Source organism: Carettochelys insculpta, chromosome 4 (genome assembly GCF_033958435.1).
Source record: "Carettochelys insculpta isolate YL-2023 chromosome 4, ASM3395843v1, whole genome shotgun sequence".
In the NCBI taxonomy this organism is placed as follows: domain Eukaryota; kingdom Metazoa; phylum Chordata; order Testudines; family Carettochelyidae; genus Carettochelys; species Carettochelys insculpta.
The window spans coordinates 106,789,314-106,812,826 of record NC_134140.1 but is presented as its reverse complement, the minus strand read 5'-3'; the positions used below and the strand labels follow the sequence as shown (position 1 = coordinate 106,812,826).

The window sequence follows — 23,513 nt, the reverse complement described above, 5'->3', positions numbered from 1 at the left end:
GATCAATTGGATGTCAGTGTGCCTAATGGTAAATGTAGGTCTGGTGTTTTATAGTGGCTTCATTTGAGAGCGTCTTTGATTGACATGTAGCCTGCAATGGGATCAATTTCTTTAGTCTTAATGGGAAAAGGAGGAAAGTACTTTGATATAAGGGTAAACTTTTCCAGTAGTTACCAGGTTTAGAAAACTCAAGTTTTCACTATTTATCCCTATACAAAAGATGCTTAGGCAAAGGGATCTCTGTGAGGAACCTTTTCCAATGATCATGACAATCAGTTTGGCCTACAATTTAACTTGTCATTTAGGCTATGTCTGTACGTCAGCCTTATTTTGAAATAATCCATTCCGGAATAGTGATTCCAAAATAGCATATTTCAAAATAACACAACTGCACACAAGAATGCATTTTGAAATAGCACATGCGGACACATATTGCCTATTTCAGAATAGTGCTATTTGCGCGATTGTGGCTTATTTCGAAATAACACTATTCTCTGTCTTAATAGCGCCTATTTCAGTTATTTTTTCCGCAGTGAAGTTTACAAAATTTGAAATAACGTACCTGGGCTGTTTTTAATTTATTTTGAAATAGCATGTGCATAGTGTAGATGCTCTCAAGGTTATTTCAAAATAACAGCTGTTATCTCGAAATAACTTTGCTGTGTGGCCATAGGTCTCAGATTTAACATTTGGGGTGGAGGGTTAACCTCAGGATAGATTGTTTTGTCATAAATTATCACTAGCTAAATTAGGGTTTAACTATGACTAGCTGACATGGTGGTGAACAGGGTGTGTGGCTTCCTTATGCTGCGTACACTGTTGTGATCAGTGTTCTGTAAGTTAATTGTCATTTTCACCATAACGCCCCATACCCATAATGTTTTGCAGTGAAGACTAAGCCTCTGAGCTGTGTCACTGAAATATAGTCTTGTGCTGTAGCTTGATGCAGTCTGTAGAGGAACCCCAACGTCAGAGGGTGTTAGAGCTCCCTCTTTATTGTCCACAAAGAACAGCCAGCAGCCCCTGTGGCAGGGGACCACACCACCAAAAAGCAGTTCTCTGCCATTACCCTCCCCACTGCTGGCGGTGAAGCTCTGTTGATGGTCTCCATGCTTGAGAGAATGCAGAGCACCAACTCAGGCCTATTTCTGTTGCTCTGTAACCCCAGAGACACTGAGACCATGCTACTAGGGAAAGTGAAGTTTCTGCTCTATAGCCTTGGCTGATAGCCAGTTGGCCTTTTGTTCATGAGGTTGAGCACAGGGCTGACTTTTGAGTGCTCGACTTCGCAACCTTAGTAATGTTTAATTCACATAGCTTACTGTGTGTAATTTCCAAACTGGGGGGGAAAAAATCCATCATGTGGTGTACTGACACCCATGATATTGACCCACATGAGTCATCAGCAGAACTGGAACTTATACACGCTGTGGACCTCTGCCCATGGAACTAAGGGAATAAACGATAGCAGTAGTAGGTTGTCATCCTGTATGTGGACCATTGTCAGCATGGGAAGAAACAGTATGCCAGGGTTTCTCAGGTATATGCTGACAGTAGAGAAGTGGACAGACTCAGAGGTATTGGGTTCCATGCCAGACTCTGTAGTGAACGTGCTTCAGTGGCCACAACTTTTCTTCTGTCTCCGATTGCTGATCATTTCTTCCCCATCCTTTCCAACGTGTCCCTGCCCTACTCCTTTGTCTCTCTTACCCTCGCTCCTTGTCTCAGTTCTGTTCTCCTCACCTAGCCAGTCCCAGTCTCCACCCATCAGGGTTCTCCCGTCTCCTTGCCCAGAAAGTCCTAGGCTTATCGCTGTAATCCATAGGTATAGCGCTGTGCAAAGGGAGGCAGGGAAGGCAATAATGCACTGAGCTTACAAACCTTTAAGGCCTGTAAAACAATACTTTGGCCAAACTAATTAAGACCTAAGGCCCCCAAACCCTTGGCATAAGTTGCTAAACAAGAATAAGCATAGACGATAAGATATCACAGGATAGAATGCTGTAATGACTAGTCTGCTGATAGGTGCTCACAAGATGCTACTGTATATCAGCTTGGGTTATTTTTAGTTAGGGACATCAGCTGATGTCTGATCACAAGAATGCTATGGTAAGTTAATTGACACATATGCTAGTAAGTGTGAGGTGAAAGGATTAATAACCTGTGGGAGAAGGGCACCCCAACACAGCACCCTGAGGAGCTACAAATAAGGAAAAGAGGCTGAATATTCATTAGGCATAAATGGTACCAGCATATATCCCAGCCTGTGTGCTTTGGGAGGGAGAACTGGAGGATGACCATTGGCAATGGTGAAGTGGATAATGAGGAAGATGAATTGTTTTTCAAGGAACAGGATAAGTGATTGGATACTCCACTCATTTTGTATGATTTCTACCTGCCTTGCTGAGCCGGCGTGTTTGGGAATTTGTGAACAATACGGATGAAACTCTTACAAAAAGAGTGTGAGTGGGTCCTAATTAAACAGTGATTGTGATCATACTGAGCCTGACCTTGACACGAGAATTGACCAAATTTCAGAGTGCTGATTGGGGAAACTAAGTTAATAATAAAATCGCCATGCAATAAATAGAGCATCTTTGCTTTCCAACATTGCTTTGGACTTCTCATCCCTGTGTCCATCATTCTCCTTAGTTGGCCATTCCAAGTTTCCTCATTTCTTTGACCCAGACTCCTTGACCAGCAAGTCCTAGTACCTCTCATTCTAGCTTATCTGATTTGTCTCCCTGGCCCAATCTGGCCTTCACTCACCCCTTCTCTGGGTTCCCCAGTTTCATTGGTTTCCAGTTGCAATTTTTCTTCCCAGGTTTTTTGTCCAGTCCCAGTTTTTGCCCCTGACTTTCTTGTCTCAGTCTCTTTGCTGAGGTAGCCACAGTTCTCTCAGCCACCCTGACTCCTTGTGAAATCTGATTACCTTGCCCAGTTACCTTCTTTCACCAGCCCTCTGGTTCTCAGCCCCTGGCTTCTTGCCCAGTTAGTCCAGTCTTTCTCCCAGTTCCCAGTATTTTTGTACTTCTAGTCTGTCTCTCTCTCCAACCCCATTTTAGCCCCCATTTCTACCCTGCCAGTCTATCTCCCACTCCTCTAGCCAGTACAGCTCTTTATCCTTTCTGTATTTGAATCAAACCACTCACTTCATTCTCCAAACTGCTAGGGCCCAACAGAGGAGATATTGACAGCACAGGAGAGTCAGGCTTTCTCTTCTCAGTATCATGACGGAGACTGGAATAAGGATTCATCCCAGCCTGCAGCAGCTCTGAGATGCAATGCAGGGTAAACTCTGCTCAGTCCTGGGCTACAAAACTGCCAGCACAGGTTGAATCTCTTCTCAGCAGGAATAAACTTCGGTTTTTGAAAGGCTTGTAACTTGGCCAATTTTTGCAATATTTCATAGGGTCATCAAAAGCTCATTTCCGACACAAAGGCCACCCCAAGCTAAATTGCAAATCCCTGCTCCAAAGTGTGGGGTACTAGAAGTTCTCAGAGTGAACCAGAATTTAATAGGACAAAACAAACACCCATTGCAGCTGAAATTTAAAAGAACAAAAAAACCAAAAAAACACCAGTCTAAGGCAGCCTCCCAGTGTAGAAAATTTCAAGCAAAATGGTTACATTTGGCAAAGTTATGAGCAACTGAAAATAGGATCTTACAGTGGGAAATGTGAGGCAAAGATACAAGTTCCTCTCATAATATAAAAACAGACCTCTCCCTACTCTGTGTTATAAGGGGTGGTTGTAGCTGAATTAATTCTGTGGTTTTCTGTGATTTCATACTAGGTTTTTTTGTGTCTAGATTGCTGTCAGCACAGCGTAACATAATCAGTGAGCACAAACACTAGTGTCTCTAGCTTTAGATGCTGAAACCTTGACTATAGGGACAGATTCCTTTTGAGATATTATTGTACTGGAGGTGGGGGGATTAGCAGCATTGATTTAAATAAGTTTTGGGGAGGTTTTGTGAGAAAGTTGTGTACTATGAGGCCCATGAGTAAAAATTATACAGCCTAACTATTCCTCGCAGGCTCCACTAAGCATATGCCATATCACCCAGCAAGTGTTTGAAAATGTGGGGCCTCGCTGTAATTCTGTGTGGAAAGGTCTACAATTCAGTTCAAATGAAAAGCACTTGACTGCATGAGTCTTCTGACTGAAAAGAGATTCCATGCACCCTGGCTAGTCACTTCACTGCTCGTGATTTTACGGCTCCATTGAAAAGTAAGCCCTTTCTCTCTGCTCTCTGGTACCTCAGAGATGTTTGCCTTGCACAGTTTGCCACAGAGACCCTGCAGTTATTTCACACACTCCTCTAATAAAGTCTTCCGAGGCTGTCATGTATTTCCCCTATTATCTCTCCCTGCTTGAGTCTCGCAGATAATTGATGATGCTTTAGTTAATCATCTTCCTTCTCTTTTGTTCACCAGGTACCTCAGCCTTGAAGGGAACCTTTTCATTTAGAATTTGTGTCTTCTCCTAGGTAATTGATCACTGCTCAGCCAGGGACGCCCAGTTCGCAGCAGAGTGGGAGCCGGCATCATGAATAATCCAAAAGTTGTGGCTGAGCTGCTTCAGGAGTGCAAGCAAGCTCTGGATGTGCTCTCACCCAAGATGTCTGATGCATCTGAGGAAGACAAGAGAGAGTACCAGCAGTGCAAAGGTGAGGTCTCGGCGAACAAGCCAGCAGATTGCTGTGAACTCATGCCACAGTGACACATCCCCAACCCTGTTCTATTTTTCTTCTCCCAGCAGATGAGTGTCAGGAGATGACTGGATTTCTAGGGCATGAATGGGACATGGGCTACAGGCAGGCAGGGGAAGAAGCCCACTTTGTTGCAATGAATTGCTGTCAGTTCCAATTTTAGGCTTCAGTAAACATGAGCCTATGAGGAACAGTTCAGTTTGGGAAGAACAATGCCCCAAAAGTTTGCTGATGCACATAAATTTCAATTATTAAAAAAAAAAAAGTGCAACTTCTGATTGCTGGTACTTATTTACTTTCTTTTCACTAGAAATTTGTCTGTTGCTGAAGTATTTGATTGTTTCTCCTCATAAAAAACCCCATCATTTGAATCTCTTTCTTATAAAATATGCAGCATCTCAATAAGTGTTTCCAAGAAAAACTCTTGAAATAGTCATATTGAAAGCATAAACTGTGCCATTTAATATTTGGAATGAATGCATATGAAATGAGTGTTAGTATGGAAGAGTTTTACTTTTTCTGACCTATAGAGAAACCAGTGTTTCAGCATTTGTGTGGTGGTTGGGGTTCTGGGTTTGTGTGGGTTTTTTTTCCCCCTATTATTTCATTTCCAGTGAAATTTAAATTTGCTTTAGACATGAAAACATGCAGAATGTTACATTAGTTCTGCTCTCCCTGTGAAAAGCTTTCAAGTGGCTATCTAGCCTTCTGCTACTCTAGCTTTTATTTTGTACAAGAAGGTATCTTTTGAGTTTTCATTACTGAATATGTTTTGAATTTTCCTTCTCTGTTTCTTTCACTAGCTGGACAGTACGCAGATTCTGTTTTGCCACACAGAAAAATAAAATGATGCATGCAGTGAATACTAAGGAAAATATTAATATCTGAATCTGAGATTTTTAAAAAGCATCAAAAACATTTATTTTAATTGGAGAGCACAGGTGACTCTCACCAGCTAGTTCACTTGTCAGCTGCAGTTAGTACTGTGAGTGTTCAGTGCATTCTCCTCCCTTCGCATGAGCGAATCAGTCATAATATTAATTTAGTTCATTCTTGACCCATTTGTATGCTAGTCTGCCTGGAACATATTTTCAAACCCATCTCTTGTTGGGGGGGGTCAGCTGGCTGTCAAGCGCCTTGGTTTTTTTTCTGAGCATGATTGTGTTGGAGGTGGTAAATAGGAAGATTTTTCTTTATCTACAAAGGATACTTTGTTTTCTCTTCACAAATTCCTTTAAGCTTTATCACGCTTCAGAATGGGCCCTTGAACTCCTAATCAGGTAGCGCTTTCTTCTCCATCCTTCTCTTCTTCTTTTCTCCTATTAAATGCCACAGAGCATGAGAAATAATCAGGTTAGTTCCAGATAAGGTAAATCACTGCCCTCATAGTTACTAAATTAGACATGGCCCTTCAGGTAAACTGCTTCAGGAAGTGAGTGATCAGAGACTAAAGTGAGGCTCAGGGTTTTCTAAGAAACGGCTGCCATGGTCTGGCTGAAAGAAGAAAATCCACTTGCAGTGAGGCAGTGATGATACATATTAGTAGCTAATCATAGCTGCTCTCTGTGTGCATATTCCACCGGAGGGCACACACAGTGGGTTGGTTGAATGATCTTAACCTCCCCTTCCCTTCGGCAGGTGGCTATTAAACAGCAGGAGCAATCAGATTGTGATATAGCAGATTCATCCAGCCCACATGTGCTTCCAGCAGAATGACATTGGTACAGGGACACTTTTGGAGCACTTTCAGCCAAGGGGATTCTCTTAACACAAATGCTTAGGGGTTTTCTTCTCTCATTGCCTTTGTCAAACTGGTGTTTGGCTCAAATGTAGGAAGGACTGAGAATCAACACACAGAAATGGGGAAAAGAGAATCTTTATGCTGCTTTATGTTAGACAGATGGACTCACTGTAAGGTTTGATCCTTTGTTTTGTTTACAAATCATTCAGATCAGCTTCAGTGTAGTTTCATCTCCTTCTTTTAGCCCTATTAATTACCATTGGATTTACATCACTTACAGAGTTAACACAATCATGCAGTAAGATCTGTGGTGCTTGGACTTTGGCTGAAGAGTGCAAAGTTACTTCTACTTGCCACTGCAACATTTTGTGATTCCCTAGATGATGTTACAGTGCCACACAATACAATAATTGTATTGACTGTGGTCTCACCCAGAGGCTACAGTCAGAAACGGATCCCCATTGTACCAGGCACGTTACAAATGCTGAAGAAAACTTGCCGCCAAAGACCACCTAAGGGTATGTCTTCACTAGGCAGAAGATCAACAGTACCACAATCAGTCTTCTGGGGTTTGATTTAGTGAGTCTGGTAGAGGCGGGTTAAACTGAACTCAGGCCACCTCTCTGAGTGCCAGTGTGCCTGCTCCTTGCATGGAGTACAAGACTTCAACAGGAGAGTGTGGTCTCATTGACCTCCTGCAGTGGAGACTGTGTGGAAGCTCAAATTAAAGTACATCGACTCTAGCTATGTAATTAACATAGCTGGAGTTGCATGCCTTAATTCAACCTTTCCCTTTAGTTTAGACCTGGCCTTCGACTCATTGACTTTAAATGAGCCTTAGGTTCCTAAGGTCCAGATCCTCAGAAGTATTTAGCATCTAACTCCCATTGATTTCAGGATCCTTTGGCCTAAGTGCAGCCGTAGTTTCTAAATTATTTTAAGAGCTTTTTGAAATTTGGCTCTAAATTCCTTTTTAACTAATGTAGCAATAAAATATTTGATTGCTAGTATAAGATATTAAGGAAAAAATTTGTGTATATTCTGTCCTTGGTCTTTATTACATCCACATGGGAACAGAGTCCACCTGCAGGACTGGGGCCTAATTTAAAATACAATGCTTACTGGAAACAAACCCTAGGATGCTGAGGGTAACAGCAATACAGTTATGCTCATAGACAGCTTGTCTGCCATTGCCCTGACCATATTACTTACTAGTTGTGAAATGCCTGATGCTGCTGCTGTCACATATATGTTCGTGTTGTTTAAATCCATATGCTTTTTGTGATGGAGAAGGGAGAGATGAGGAAGTAGAAGAAAGGGGAATGAATGGCCGGGAAGGAGGCAGGAGAGGCTAAAAATGGGCAGGGCTGGGAAATTGCAGGCAGTGAGATGCAGCATGTCAGTTTCAGCAACTGTAAGTCCATTAAATGCAGATGGCTGAGTCGAAGTTCTGAGGTGCACCACGGAAGAAAAGTTGACTGGCATCTCTGCAGGCATTGCTTGCTTGCCTGCCTGTCCTCTCTTTTCTGCTGCAGTTGCTTTTCTGGGCATGAGGGGAAGCTGTGAGATGTGCAGCTCTTTTGGTAGGTACCACCGTGGCACCTTCTGGGATGCAGCATCTCCAAGCGAGCTCCATCATCCTCCACTGAGGAGGCAATCAGGGAAACTTCTCCTTTATTTACTAAGGCTACTCTACGTAGAGAGGCAGACTCCTTAAATTCTGTCCTCTATGGCTACATTTACACTACAGTGATCTGCTGACAGAAGTTATTGTCAGAAGATGACTTCCAAACAGAGTCTGTCAACAGATTGCAGCCACACACAAAAGTGGATCATTTTGTCGATTCACTCTGTCGACAGAGAGCAGCTGGACAGCTCGGCCACTTTCTCGACAGAACAGCCAACCGGAAGCACAGAGACATAGGAATGCCTAGTGATCTGGAAGCCCTGTCTATCAACAGAGGGTCCCCTGGAGCATCCACATGGATTTTTGATGACAGATTCTGTCGAGAAGGGTGCTGTGCCTCGGGAGGAAGAGGCAGAAGGCTGTTGACAAAAGTGCCAAGTTCTGTTGACAGTACATCAACAGAAGGCATTTTTAGTGTGTACGCTCTGCAAGTTTGGTCAACAAAACTCTCTAGTGTAGCTGTAGCTTTTGTGGTCAGTCCTGTTCCCCTCAGTCCTATTTAGGTGATACCACATGGAGTCAGTGTTGACACTGGGAAGAAGGGAGCATGTTACATAGCTGTCAACCTCTATCTCCTTTCCAGTGAGCCACCTTTCTATGCCTTCACTCTCTGCCCTACTGTTCAGCAGCGGCAATGATACAGTCAGTGCCCAGACAGAGCAACAGGACCCTGAGGAATCCTGGCTGCTCGTGGGTGGTAGCACAGCAGTCGTATGCAGCTATGTCACTTGAGTGAGAAAATGTCTGCAAGAACACGGGCATAATTTCAAAAGCAACCTTTGAAAATTTGGTCCTGAGTGTCAGGGCTTCAGTCTATTTCCAGAGCAGGGCTGGGTAGTTGTTGGGCAGCAGACATGAATGAGCAATATAGGTTTTAATTTATTGTGGCCTCGAAGAGGGCATGATTTTGTAGAAAAGTAGAAGTACGTTTAGCTCACCATCTCGTTTAGGTAGCCATGATCTCGGAACAGGCTTTTTCGTGGAGATCAATGGCCAGATGAGGCTAGATATGCATATGATGATTGCCGTTAACACCAGCTGGTCAGTAATCCCCTGTTAATCCACTTTTATTAGCACTGAGTGTCAGCAAGCTATGAGACCTGGATTCCATCTCTAGTTTATTCTATTTCTTATTCTGCCACTGACTCACTGTGTGACCTGGGGCAAATCAGTCGAGGGGCTGAACACCCAACATACCACTTGAAGTCAATGGAAAATCAGGCAGTGGAAAATCGTCCCGGAAAATCAGGCCTTTAATCTCCCTTTGTCTCAGTTTCCCCATATGGATAATACCCATTCTCTATAGGACTTGGAGATCTTCAGATAAAATTCCCATTGGGGAATTCAGAAGTGTAAAACTGACCTAATTCTGCTTCCACTGAAGTCAGTGGTCCATTGGCTGCAGGAGTGGAATTAATTTGTGCAGAGCACTTCTGAAAATTCTGTCCTGTATGTTATGGAGCATTATTACTTCTACCATAAACGGAAAAGGAAGCATAACAGTACAGACATGCATTGCCCAGTCCTCAGCTAGTGTAAATCAGCTATAACATTAGAAGCTAAATCATCTGCAATTTCCTGATCTTCTGTTCGTGGAACTATCCTGTTTTATAGCAGATGAGGAGCTGGTCCATGGATTTTCTGTATCGGTGATGCAGTGTCAAGTGGTAACTACAGGGGATTTGTAGAAAATTTTAATTCCTGGTGCAATACATCAGCCATTCAATGGAGTGAATAATTTCTTCTTGCATTTCCTACGTAGCTGAATAGTCACCGAGAGGTAGCTGTTTTAGTCTGTATCTTCACAAAACAAAAAAGCAGTCCTGTAGCACTTTAAAGACTGACAAAGTAATTTATTAGGTGATGAGCTTTCATGGGACAGACCCACTTCTTCAGATCTGGAAATCATCTGGGTTTCACAATTCTTCCAGCTGTGGTACTGAGTGTCTGGGATATGGGGGGATATACAATTATTTCTAGGGCTACAGGTTGAATAACTCATTGCCAATTATCTTTGTAACAAATGTGGACACTGAAGAATTATTTAACAAACTTTCCAAGCCTTCTCATTATCACCATCCTTTTATTTATCTGGTATTTTTTTGAGTCATCCACAGACTCTTAATACCATCTTTAACGAAGGTGATCCAGGCTGTTGGATTAACTCACTCAGACAAAATCCCTGTTTTCACTTTGGGGAAAATGTTTCCTACTTTCCTTTCTCTAGTTCTTCACGCATAGATGGCCACCTAAGTGTTTTACTTCCTGCTAAAAACCTTTTTAATGGCTGGCAGTCCCAGTTTACCTGCAGGGCATAGCAGTGCAGCTGATGAGACACAACGTCTCATTATTAATCTTGACAAGAACCAATAGCTTGTAGTGACTGAGAAGTGGTTCAGGCTAGAGAATGCTTTTTGCAAGCTAGATGCTACATCATAACATTAGCAGCTAAATCGTCTGCAATTTCCTTACCTGCACTTTGACCTTTTCAGCTTCCCTCCCTGATGATCTAAGGACCCTTATTGAAGAAGCAAAGGAAATGAAGTGGCCCTTCGTACCAGAGAAGTGGCAGTACAAACAAGCCGTAGGCCCGGAAGACAAAACAAACCTGCAAGATATCATCAGTGCAAGGCTGCGTGAATTACTGGTATGAAGTTCAATGCATGTATTCCTTTAAACTCTACAAATCCCATTCTTGAGTGTATAGTGCATTAGTCCATTAGACTTACTGCCACACAGATGACCTCAGACAATGACTTTGTTAATGAACTGGTAGGAGGACACAGCTAGCAGAAAAGGCCAAATCATACTTGTATTAAATATGGGACTCTGTCACTTCACTTGTTGCATTCCCCCTGAGTTTCATGAAGAGCTTAGAATCATTCCTGTTTGATTGTGAAATATCCATGTCCTGAAGACCACGGCTTTGTGCCCTCACTCTGTATGGAGAACCTAATTTCCGGAAAGGTAAGGAAAGATGGGAGGCTAAAGGATAGAATCACTGCTCACAAACTAGGAGCCCAGTCTTGTTCCCAGTGAGATAAATAGGAGTTCTTCCACTGATGACCATGTGAGCAGAATCAGACCCTACTCTTAGATTTCTGGGCTGTGCACTTAGCTGCATCTGAGACTTGAACTTGAGATACAAGATGGTGTTCGCCCCCGTTCCTAGCTGGCAACCCAGTGCGGACCTTCGTGTTGATTGCTGTACCACATAGTGGGGGAAAATGGCCAAACTCAGAATATGCACATAGTGGTGGACAATGGAGGAGGCTGGCATCAGGAAGTGTGTCTATGTTGTAATTAAACACCCAAGGCTGTCCAGTGCTATTTGACTTGGGCTAAAGAGCTGATTAATTGCAATAAACATGTTTGGAGCCTGGCCTCCTGGAACATGGAAAGGACCCCAGAGCTTGGACTGCAGCCTAAGCCCGAATACCTGCATTGCATTTAAACCGCCCCTTTGCCAGACTTCTGCCAGCCAAAGTCAGCTGGCTTGGGTCAGCCATGTGTGTGTCTAATTGCAGTGGAGTCAGACCCAGAAAGGCTCCAGTCAAGATATACTGTATGGAGGCAGTGACATTTGCATGCCTACAAATATTTTGCTATAATGGTACAGGGCAGACAGTATCTCAGTGTTTGCAGAACTTAAAAAGAACTTTGGTAGAATGTACAGATATGCCTACCTGGAAAAACGTGTTCATTAGACCAAAACAAAAATAACTTCATTTATGCTGTTTACTAACCTTTGTGCTTGATGCATTTGGGGCCAGGGACAACCTTTGTTTGGTTTTTGCCTAACACAATGGGATCCTGACCCATGACTGGGACTCATAGTTGCTAAGGTAATGCAAACAATATAATAGATGAGTTGCTTTCACTGTCAGTGCTGTCAATGTTCCAGTGATCTTGCAAACCATGATGCTGTTGTGTTTGGGTTTCCAGCAACAGAGGAAAATGTCTAAATCCTCACAGAAAATTTTGCATTGACATTTCAAATAAAATCCTGAAATACATGCTTAGATATTTTGTACAAATCTGATTTTTGAAAAACACAGAGGACTCTTGTAGTTCAATGGGGCTGATAGCTCTTCCCTGCGTGAGTGAGCTCATGGAGGAGCGGGCCCTCAGTTTTGGAACAAAACTATACAGTGAAAACTTCAGGGACCTAAACCTGCAAAAAAAATGTTGTTGTCATGCAAGAAACCCCTTTGATTTAAATGGGACTTCTCACCCGAGAAAGGGTTTGTGGTATTTAGTCCTAAACATTCAGGATCTGGTACCTAAAGACCCAAACCTGGAGACTACGAGTTTAAGCTAAATAAACTGAATTTAAAAAAAATGCTTTTTTTTCTTCCAGTCTTTTACAGTTACACAAATATTGAGTGTTGCTTGTCAGCTAAGCCAAGCACAATGTGTAGGTTGATGTGCCTGTTTCAAAACAGTTAAAATTAAAGATGGGAGGATTCCAGTTTTCTTCTCACTTACAATAAGGTACATCAGTAGTAGTCAGCAGAGTTACACTGGTGTGACTGAAAGGTGAGTCAGGCCCAAAAGACCTGGGGAGAAGTCCTTGTCCCACTGAAATCAATGGTGAAGCTCTTATGGACTTCACTGATGCTGAGATTCTATCCCTGAGCTTGTATACTTCACTGGGAGTCAGATCTGAATGGGACAAGTTTTAGACCCAGGAAATTGTGATTTTTTTTTTTTTAATGTCAGCATAAGTAGCTTTCAAAAAGAAAATGGGAAGCTTGAGTTGGACACCTTATGTGTTTCTGATAAGTTGGGAGGGTTTGGTTTCATATGCTCCACTGATAAGCAGGATTTTATTGTAATTCTGCGTTTATTTTGGTGGGGTTTTTTGCTCTCTTTGGTGTGTGTGGCCGAAGACAGAAATTTATGACTGAGGCCGACCTCCTTTACAATCTTCACAAAGCTTTCTGGCTTTGGAGCATTTGTCTGCTTTCTCCCAGGATAAACACCTGCAGTAAACTCCCCGAGAAACCTGGATAGATAGGAGATTAATGTGGCTGTAATAGTGGAGCAGTGTTTTCGGCATTATGCCCGCTCCCCAGGTAGATGGGTCTTTTCCGAGATGATACCAATTATTTATTGCTGAAACATCTGTTGATAACTGCAGCTGCCCTTGTTAAACAAAGCATATCATGGGTCATAGACTATAGGGACCTAAAATCCTACCGCATGCTAGTTTTAAACTATTCACCAATACCCCTGAAATCCATGGGTTACCGTTGTCTTCAATGTTTCATCATGCCGTTGAAAATACTTTGTAAACACTGTGCTGCCCTTCCCCATGTGCTTTGAAGTATTATTTCATCTTCAGCAGTAATTTATATTCCAGTGCTATTGTACTGGGGGAAAAAAGGGAAAACCTCTTTTGTTTTCCATTTAATTGTAGATCAACTGACATTTTGACCTGTATTATTAGTATTAGTCAGGAAAGGGGATTTTTTTTTCTTCCATCTTCTTCCCCTCCCCTTTTTTATTTTAAATAAAATTTCAAGGCAGAGCAAGCGCTCCTTCAGCTCTTTGAATCAAAGGAAGGAGGGAAAATGAAGCTGAAAAGGAATGTTTACAGTTTGATGAGGAAAGATAAAAGTCTGAACAACTTTTTCTTCTTAATGTGGAGGGCAAAGAGATAATTAAATTCTCTGAAAGAAAAATAAGCCTTTGTAGATATTGTTGAGAAACCCCTTTAACAATTTTCATCTCCATTTATTCTAAATTATGTTTAGAATAAGTTCTTAAATTTAATGAACTGAGGTTTATAAAGCACTTTAAGATCTCCAATGAAGGGCACTTTTTAACTGTACAGCATTGTTGCTGTTATGAAGTGCCAGATTTTGATACCTTTATTCTCCTTGTGTGATGATTTACTTTGGTGAATAGTTGATTGGCTCTAAGGATTAGTTCTAAGGATACTGGAATTTGGTCCTAAGCAATTGGGTTATTCTCACATCTTTAAAACTGGTGTGTCACTCATTCATTGCTGCATCTGCAGGAGGTACAAAGCATAAGGCTGACCAGCCAAGGTGAGAAAGCTGACATTCTTTTAATCTGCTCTACGTTGTGTTTGTTTTGGAATTCTTGTTTTAACTGTAGGACTGAAGAGGTAGTATCCTCCCAAGCCATTTTTTAGTATTCTTTGTAGATCAAATTCAAGAGGAGTCTCCCCTGCATCTCCTAGACATGTCTTTTGATGAAAATGTACACCCCATCCAAATGATCATCCAGATTAATGTGCGCAATAGTGTGTTTCTCACTTTTTTTTTCAACAGACAAACTGGTTTTTTGAAGGAGTGATCAGCTGAAAATGAGCATATCCCCAAGCCACTATAGTGGGCCTCGTTCTGAGGGCCTCCTTCAGACAAAGTTGCCATGAAGGGACTATTGGATCTGAGTAGAAACTTTTAGGAAGGAACCTGCTGTTTGTATCTAAAGTCAAAAATTGCTCTAGTTGGTAATGAGATCCCAATACTTCCAAACATCTGGAAGCCTCAGCATTTTTGTTTTACTTTAAAGACTCAATTTGCTTTCCCTAGTCAGACTGTGGTTGCAATCTTAAATCTGTAAAGGTTATGCCCTCTCTATAGTAAAACTACACATCTGACTGAGGGACTACGACGGGACTCCAGGCCCTTCAGGTCCAAAACTTGTGGCTTCTACCACCTATATTAGTTCTCTGAACACTCTCTGTAAGCCAATAAAATGTCTCTGTATACTGCTACAAGGCTATAGAGGGGTGGGGATGGGGGGGCAGGGAACACGGTCAGATATACACTCCCATAGTTTTATTGTGGGACAGCTTTATGCTCATAGTGGGACTATGTAACCGTGCCTTTGTGGGTCACAATGAGAATACTAAATTCAGGACAAACTGAAGAGAAATAGGGCAAATATACCCCCAAAGCTATGAGATACATCAAGCTAGCAACAAAACTAAACTTCTGTTTTACCACATTGGCATCCAATGGTCCATTTGTGAACTAAGTCTGCCTTGATGATCTACTTAGTTTGAACAGTCCCTTTACAATGTTCTGGGTAACTACCTTGCAGGAGTTCCCCCAGGAGCAAGCCTTTGAAATACAGATCTAGAACCAACACTATACTCATAACTTCAAACACAAAAAATAATACATGCCTAGAGGTAGCATAATCATACTCAGCAAATAATAACTTTTTCGCACACTTCTTATATGCCACATTTTGTGCAAGATTTCTTGAAAATACATAACCATGCTTTGCACCAGTGTTCTACATGCATGTGTTTTAATCAGACATCAAAGACTAGTCATGTGATTTACTGGGTTAGGGCCATGCTCTGTTTTAATTGAAGTTAATGGCAAAAATCACCCATGGGGTTAGTGGGATTAGGATTGCACTGGCTATATTAATTGTTGTATGTACTATATTAAATATTCATAATTATTGTGGACCAGGACCCTATTGTGCTTGGTGTTGTACAAACCACAGAGCAAAAAGATAGTCCCTGCTTCCACCTTCCAAAAAAAAAAAGCAAGAAGAGAAATGAACACACACATACACAAGGAAATAATGAGAGAACACTGGTCAGTGGCCTGGATATTGTCACATTTTTTGTAGGCATCACGTCAGAGAAGTTACCTTAAAAGTCTAGGTGTGTGCAGACTTCTGACATCAGGCCCCTACCTTTTGTCTCTGCAGTCAACAGGGCCCCTCAACCTGTCTAATGTAATCCAAATGGGTGGAAAGTTACATTGGTTACATTCATAAGAAAAAGTCTTTCTGGTACGTGTAAGACAATAAATATGTAGAATGTAAAAACTTTATTCATCGGTATATAAATCTGAATGCACATACATAAAAACAGTAACATATTTCAACCGTTTTTATGAGGTGGGTGAGCCTAAGACCCAGCAGTCGCTTGTGCTGCTCCTCCCTTATTTTCAGGTCCGCCCCCCACTTTGCACACCCTGTTGCGAGACCATCCAAAAGAATCCAAATGTAGGCAGCATGTGGTGTTTCAAGGAGATTTAACTATGTGGAAAGCTGGAAGGGGTAAGAGCAAGCCAGTTTTGACTACAGGGAAACCAACACTAAACAGAAATGAACATTTCAAATAACGATAATGCTGTCTTATTATTCTAGCAGCATCGTGGGACCAGCCAAGATTGGGTCCACACATGGTGCTTGGCACTGCATACACACACAGTAGACAGTCCCTGCCCCAGATGGCATACAGGGGGGTTGAATAGACAGGAGAACCCCAGGGTGAGGGTAAGTGGTCTAACACACGAGGAGAATGAACAATGTGTATTATATTTAATGAGCAGTAACGAAAAATATATTTTCTGCCAGTTTGGAAGAAAATACATTAATCTATTTCTGTCTCCTCACAGTAAAGGTGGCAATTTTCAGATCAAACTGTTTTTCCCAGGGATAGTTATTGGGAGATTGTGGGAAGGTGGAGGGCTAAGAGAGGCTATTATAATGGAAAGTAGATGCCACCTTAACTTTAGGAAAGCCTATTCAGTCCCTATGTGGGCAAAATTCCATGACACTAATGAGAATATTCAAGTCAAGGGGAATTTTGCCTTAGTGAGAACTGAATAAGCTTTCCTAATGAAATGTTTATAGGCTAACATTAGAGAAACACTCCTGATTAAGATGCCACAGGTGTGTGTGACACTTTAGAGATGAGAACCTTTGAAACAGCAGGAAAGAGGGGGAGCTGAGTATTTAGTCTTTTCCTTTTTGAACTTGTTGGTAAGGTAACAAAGAGCATTGTAATCTCTAAAGCCCTAAGTATTGGCCCTGGGCCTTAAGCTTTCCAAGTTGACCTTTTGCTACCCGACTTAAGGTTGTAAGAGCTCCCTTTGGTGATCCAAGTGTAAGGAAGAGTGAGGTAACTCAGCGGAGAACTGTAGCTTTGTTTGTCTGGTGCTGAATACAGCCCAAGAAGGAATTCATGTCATCACAGGCTCCCTTTCATTTTCACGGATGCCTACATCCCGAGTAGCCCAGGTCTGTCTTTTTTAAAATAGAAATAACACCAAACAGCTTTTCTGAGCAGCAGAAAATAACAATTCTCTATTTCTGATCCATGATTTTCAGTGTTTGGGAAACAGAAATGTGTACAAAACCCAAACTTCCCATCTGTTCAGTAGGATCAAAGAACAGTTTACCTGTTGGATCCAGTTGGTAACTTAACCAAAGATACTTGCAATAATGTTGAGAACCTTTAGGGCTGTCTAGTAAATGGCTGCTGTATCTGTATGTTAATTGGAGCCTGTTTGACATGTTAACATATTAGGGAGATAAAGTGGATAATGTAATATCTTTTATTGGACCAACTTCTGTAGGTGAAATAAGACAAGATTTCCATCTACACAGATTTGAAGGAAAGTTCTGTGGTAGTCAAAAGGTCATCTCTTTCACCAGCAGGAATGGGTCTAATAAAATCTATTACTGTACCAACCTTCTCTTTCTGGCTATGTCTACACTAGAGAATTTTGTTGACAAAACTGATGTTTTTTCCACAAAACATTCCGAAGGCATTTTGTCGACAGTAAATCAACAGAATATGTCACTTCTGTCAACAGCATTCTGCCACTCCCCCATGAGGCAGAACGCCTCTGTCAACAGTTAGAGTCAACAGTAAGCCGTTCTGGACACTCTAAGGGACCCTCTGTCAATGGGCAGGCCTTCTGGGTCGCTGGGCAGCCCTGTCTGCTGTGCTTCCGGTTGGCCATTCTGTTGAGAGAGTAGCTGGGCAGTCTGGCCACTCTCTGTCGACAGAGCAGATCGCTCCTTTGATCCACTGGCCAGTCTGGCCACGGTCTGTCAACAGAAGTTTTGTCATAAGATATCTTCTGACAGAAACTTCTGTCAACAGATTGCTGTAGTGTAGACACAGACACTGAACTTCTGGTACCAAACTGCCAGCAACCACACTGTAGGAAATGTTTGAAAGGTATGATACCTTGTGGACCTTGAGGGATATAAATTAACCAAATTTTCACACTGTACTATTGCAGTATCTTCAATCCCTGGGTGAGTCGCAAAATATTGTGTCTTAAAATCACCTTTTTCTGACTGCTGTATTTCATTCTGTCTCCACCTTCAACTCTGACCATATTTTAGTGGCTCATATCTCAAGAATTCTTAGACCAGGTAGAAGAGGAGGAGGTGGAGGAGGGAGGAGTTATGAATTCTTTTCCTAAAGCACAATTGAAGTAAATGGTTGCTCTGCAAGTGACTTCAATGGGCATTCATTTTATACATTGAAGTGCCCCACTTGTCTGTATTTATCCTTTCTACACCGCTATGATATGGGAAGTAATATTGTCCCCATTTTACAGATGGAGAACTGTGGGACAGACAAACTACAGCCCAAAGCTATTGAGGTGCCTTCTTCCCACTGATTTCCATAGGAGTTAGGTGAGCAACTACCATTTAAGGCTCTAGACATAAGTGACCTGCCCAAGGTCACACAGGCAATCTGTGGCAGAGCATGGTATCAGGCTAGTGTCCTAACCACTGGACTATCTTTCCTCTCATAGCAGGCAAGACTTAGCAGTTTACATTTTTCAAGTACTCCATGAACTTTGTAGTTGATCTTCCCAGGGTTAGCATGAGTGTCTTGATTCTGACATTTGCAGAATTCTTCAATGGCAACATAGCTTCAGAGATTCCCAAGTGATTATTGATTGATGTGCTATAATGTCTGAATTCTGTGTGCTGTCAAAGCTTACAGCAGGAAATGAAAATATAATTTCCAGAGAATTAAGCTGAAGAAAGAGAGAGTTTTTGATTCTTGAAAGCTGTAACTGCTCCAGAATTTAGTTCTCATCTGGTGAAGGAAGACATTTATTCAAAAAAATGGAGATCTCCCAGGGCTTTCAAATTCTTTATTTGGGGCTGCTAATAACAGGCCCAATACTGCTCCCATTGAATCAGTGGAAAAACTGTCAATGGCTTCAGGAGGGAGTAGGTTAGGGCTTGTATCATCAGACCCTGAAGTTGGATCCATAACATATGAAGTGAGAAGGAGGTGTCTATTGGTGTGAGCAGAGAGGTAGAGAGTCAGAATATTGTGTCCTATTCCAGACTCTGTCTCTGATTTCCTATGTGACTAGGTCAAGTCACTTAATTATCCTTTTTGCTTCAGTTTACCCATATATAAAATGTTTGTTAGAGAACATAGCAACCTCACAGAGACATGATGTTTAATTCATTAATGTTTGTAGAGGGCTATACAGAAAGGATCAACACAGAAATCCAAACTCTATTGTTCTACAGGTAGGCTGTTAATAAAGATTAACAGAGAAACCTAGTACGGGGCCCCAGGGTTAACAATTCCCATCAGGTCCAATTCCACTGGAGAGGATGGGCTTTGCTAACGGTGCATTAATCAAATCCGTCAGTGCCATATCCTTCAGTGGTTTGGCTCTTCACTGATTGCCACAGAGCTGATTATAGATGGATGAAAGAAATATAATATATAAAAGCAATAGGCAATTTTTAGGCTTTATAAGACTAGATGGGATGTAAATTGTGTGTCGATTTTAGAAAGGGTATGAGAGAGAGAACTGGAGCCACTGGTAATACATACCATGGAAGTTCCTTCCTGATGCATGCATTTAAGATCTCTCAAAGAATGCAAATTTTCACAGACAACATAACTGAAAGCTGAAGTGCTCAAACATGAGTGCGTATAACAGACACACTGTTCCAGACCTAGGCACCTAGATGAATGCAAAATTAAGCTGTTTGTTAGCTACTTACCTTTCTACTACACTCTTTAGTTGCAAAGGCATCTTTCCCAATGTGAACTTTCCTGAGTCTGCAAACAGGCACTCTTTTCATGGAGTGGCTACCTATGTAGTCATTGTTTTATAAATAGACAGCCTTGAACCAGAATTTTATTTATTTGTGCTTTTAATGCCCTTTAAATCAGTCATTGCATAAAGGATTCCCCAGTCTTCTTCCCCTCCTCCTCCTCATTCACTATGCACCAGTAATTTCCATTTTGCACAGTTTCTGTCCATTCTAGTGCCAGATGTCTCTGGTTCTGAGTTTGTCTCCCCTCTTGGGAGCAGCTACCATTGTCAGTGCAAAGAAGGTATCGTTGAACCCAATTCTGGGACCCAAACTTGAAGCTCTCTATAGGGTGGAGTTGCAGCACTAATGCAGGAAACCATGAAAACCGCACACACATCCACTCACTGCTGTTAAGTGAAAGCCCTTCAATAAAGGCTTTTTTGCATTTTTTCCAATCATCCGTGTATAGAAATTTCATGCAAACTTAATTCTGTCACCACCTGACTCCGCATTGAGGTTCCTCTTTTGTATCATAAACTCAATTAGACATGTGCATTTCTCTTCATGGAAACAGATGTTGAAACAAAGTGTGCATATATTTCACTCTCTCTTTCTCCCCTCACATCTATACACACACACACACACACACACACACACACACACACACACACACACACACACACACACACACACACAGTGTAAAACGCTAACGGTAGGAAATATAGTAAAACTGATCTTTGAGAGAGCCCCCAATGAAGGACAAAGGGGCTGAAGTGTCTGCTGATCCACAGATCTGAAATTCTGATTGCTCTCAGTTAGGCAGTTACGTTTTTAAAGTCAGTGAAGTTGCTCTGAGTTTATAACAGTGCTTTGGGGTGCAGAATTTGGTCTTCTGTCACTGATTGTTCAAAAATAGTTTTGAGAGTTTCCCTGTACGTGTTTTTATGTCCCTGTGCCACATGGCAACTCTCCAGCATTCTCTCTGGGTGCTGGGGAATTTAGAGTCATGCTGTTTGGCAGTAAATGAAAGAAGTGGGTATTAATTTCTTAGCGCATTGGTAGAAACACAGGAACATAATTACAAGGACTGACACCAGGCTACTTTACTATGTGCCACACAGCATGCAGCCGTTCCTTTTTTTAAAACATAGCAGAGATTCTCCCTCGGGCTTGACTTTTCTACATTTTGAGTCCATTTGGTTTTGGAAAGAGACGCAAGAGACTTCAGCTTTGAGTAGAGAGCTAAATTATGCAGCTGCAAGGCTGCCAGGCCCTCCAGAATAGGATGCTTCATTTAGATTTTTCACAATGCTATTGAAGTGCTTATTTTCCTCCTGAAGAGACACAAACAGATGCAAACTTCTGTAAACACTTTAGAAATGAATTCAGTGAGTTTGGCCTCTCAGCAGTGCTCAATAGCTGACAGAAAAATGTCTAATTAGTGCAAGTGGAAATAATAGGGCCACTTGGATTCCTTCCATCCTCCTCCAAGTCTACTTTTCCTAGAAACTCAAAGGCCCTTTTGTTTGGTAGGTCACCCTCTCTCAGGCTTTTGTGCTCCAATCTATTAAGGGAAGAAGGGGAGAAAAAAATAGATTAGGCAATGTTCTGTTCTTAAATATATGGTGTGCTCATGGGCATTTAGAAAGGGTAGTTTGCAGGGTCAGTTTACAGGTGCTTTAAGGGAGGGATTCCTCCATTGTGGGCAGGCAGAAGTAGAGCATGTGCACACAGAGAGTGGGGAATCCCTTTCAAGTGCCAGCCTTTCAGCAAACGCCACTCTCTGTATCAGAAAAAAGTTAAACCTAAAAACCCCCAGAATATCATCTCGATGAATGGAAAAGGCAGCCCACCTCGCTTACTTTGTCTCCCAAGAGATGCACGGCAAGCTGTGCCTTTAAGAGCTGGACAGAGCAATAAGGGGGAATGTCTACACAGCAGAGTTATTTTGAAATTACTGCTGTTATTTCAAAATAACTACGCGAGCAAGTACACAACGCAGCCACCATTTTGAAATAAATTCAAAGTAGCGGCTGGCTTATTTCGAAATGGATGAACCTCCTTCTACGAGGAATAGTGCCTATTATGGAATAAGTATCAGAGGGGTAGCCATGTTAATCTGGATCTGTAACAGCAACGAAGGGTCCTGTGGCACCTTATAGAGTAACAGAAAAGTTTTGAGCATGAGCTTTCGTGAGCACAGACTCACTTCATCAGATCTGATGATTGCTATTATGGAATAGGTATTTCAAAATAGGGACTATGTAAACAGGGAATAGAGCCTATTTCAAAATAGGCCAAAGTGTGTTGAATGGCTCTGTTTGAAATAAGCTCTGTTGTGTGTAGATGCTGTATTTCAAAATAGCTGAGCATTGTTTCAAAGTGCATTTTGTGTGTAGCAGTGTTATTTCAGTGTAAGCTGTTCCGGAATCTCTCTTCTCTGGTAGTTTATTTCAAAACAATGCTACTGTTTAGACATAACCTAAGAGTCCCTCCCTGCTGTGGGCCTGACCCTGATCGCAGATACATCAGTGTAAATCAAGAGTAACTCTCTTGCTGTCATGGAGCCACCCTGGAGCCTTATGAAAGGAAGATCAGTCTCAGTGGCCCAGATTCTCAAAGATTATTAGGCACCTAACTTTCATAAGCTACGTCTACGCTTGTGGTGGCGTGTAGCAGACAGACACAGTGTAGTCAGCTAGTACTGGTATAAATAGCGGTGTCGATATGGAAAGAGCGCTTAGGTGAGTCAAGTAGCATTCCCTACATGCCAGAACCCCACAGTATGTTCCCTACACAACTCTCTGCACACCCAAGCAGTGCTTCCTGTGTCTACAGTGCTATTTTTTGTAGTATGGTGTCCTACTGCCTCCTCTCAAGAAGACCCCCAGTAAAAGGCTTCAGAAAGGTGCTGGCAGGAAGCTTTTGCCTGTTTGGGTTTATATCCACCAGAGTCTTTCCCTACTGGCTTCTCCATGCTGGAGCCTGTTCTTGTTGGGGGAGGGAGGGATTTGCTGGAGTTCTTCCTGTTTCTGGAGCCTTTTGTTGTGGGGTAGAGCTATGCACCACAGTGGCAAGTGCCAGTGCAATCAAGCTTTCACTGCAGCAGACAGCTACAGGGGTGGGTCTTGTCTTCTGCATGTTGGCATAAGTGTAGACATAGGCATAGAATTGGGTGCCTAAACCCCTATGATGATTTGGACCTGTGTGCCTGCAAGCGAGACAGGGAGATGTTCTAAGCCAAGTACAAATGTTGAGTTAGCTACCTAACTTTTTCTTTGAAATTGTGCTGATGATTCAGATAAAGTTCTCTCTTCAGTCACGCAATATCTGATGGAGCTTTGGGGACTGAGACTTCTCTCACTTGTGGCATTAAAGCTGGTGCAGATTTCAGTGGAGTTACTTCTGACTGACACTGGTGTGAGGGAGAGGAGAGTCTGGCCCTTTTTGGGAGACAGCATGACCTACTAGCTTTTTCAAATGCTCGTGACTCTGGACTTTTTACTGTATAAACAGCCCTTTTCATCCAAGTGCTCCAGTGGAGT

The 23,513-nt window shown here is 42.1% G+C and overlaps 1 protein-coding gene across 4 annotated transcripts in view; it reads left to right on the top strand.

Moving 5' to 3' along the window:
* The window catches only part of ALPK1 (alpha kinase 1), a 99,962-nt gene that overhangs the window by 42,890 nt on the left and 33,559 nt on the right, over positions 1 to 23,513 (top strand). For 3 of the 4 annotated variants that reach the window (XM_074993423.1, XM_074993421.1, XM_074993422.1), the window contains exons 2-3: positions 4,493 to 4,672; positions 10,635 to 10,789. In XM_074993423.1, the coding sequence (XP_074849524.1) occupies positions 4,552 to 4,672; positions 10,635 to 10,789 (276 nt within the window). In that variant the 5' untranslated portion in view covers positions 4,493 to 4,551. Of the gene's footprint in view, positions 1 to 4,492; positions 4,673 to 10,634; positions 10,790 to 23,513 lie in introns of those variants that run through there. The other variant, XM_074993424.1, reaches the window with a different exon arrangement.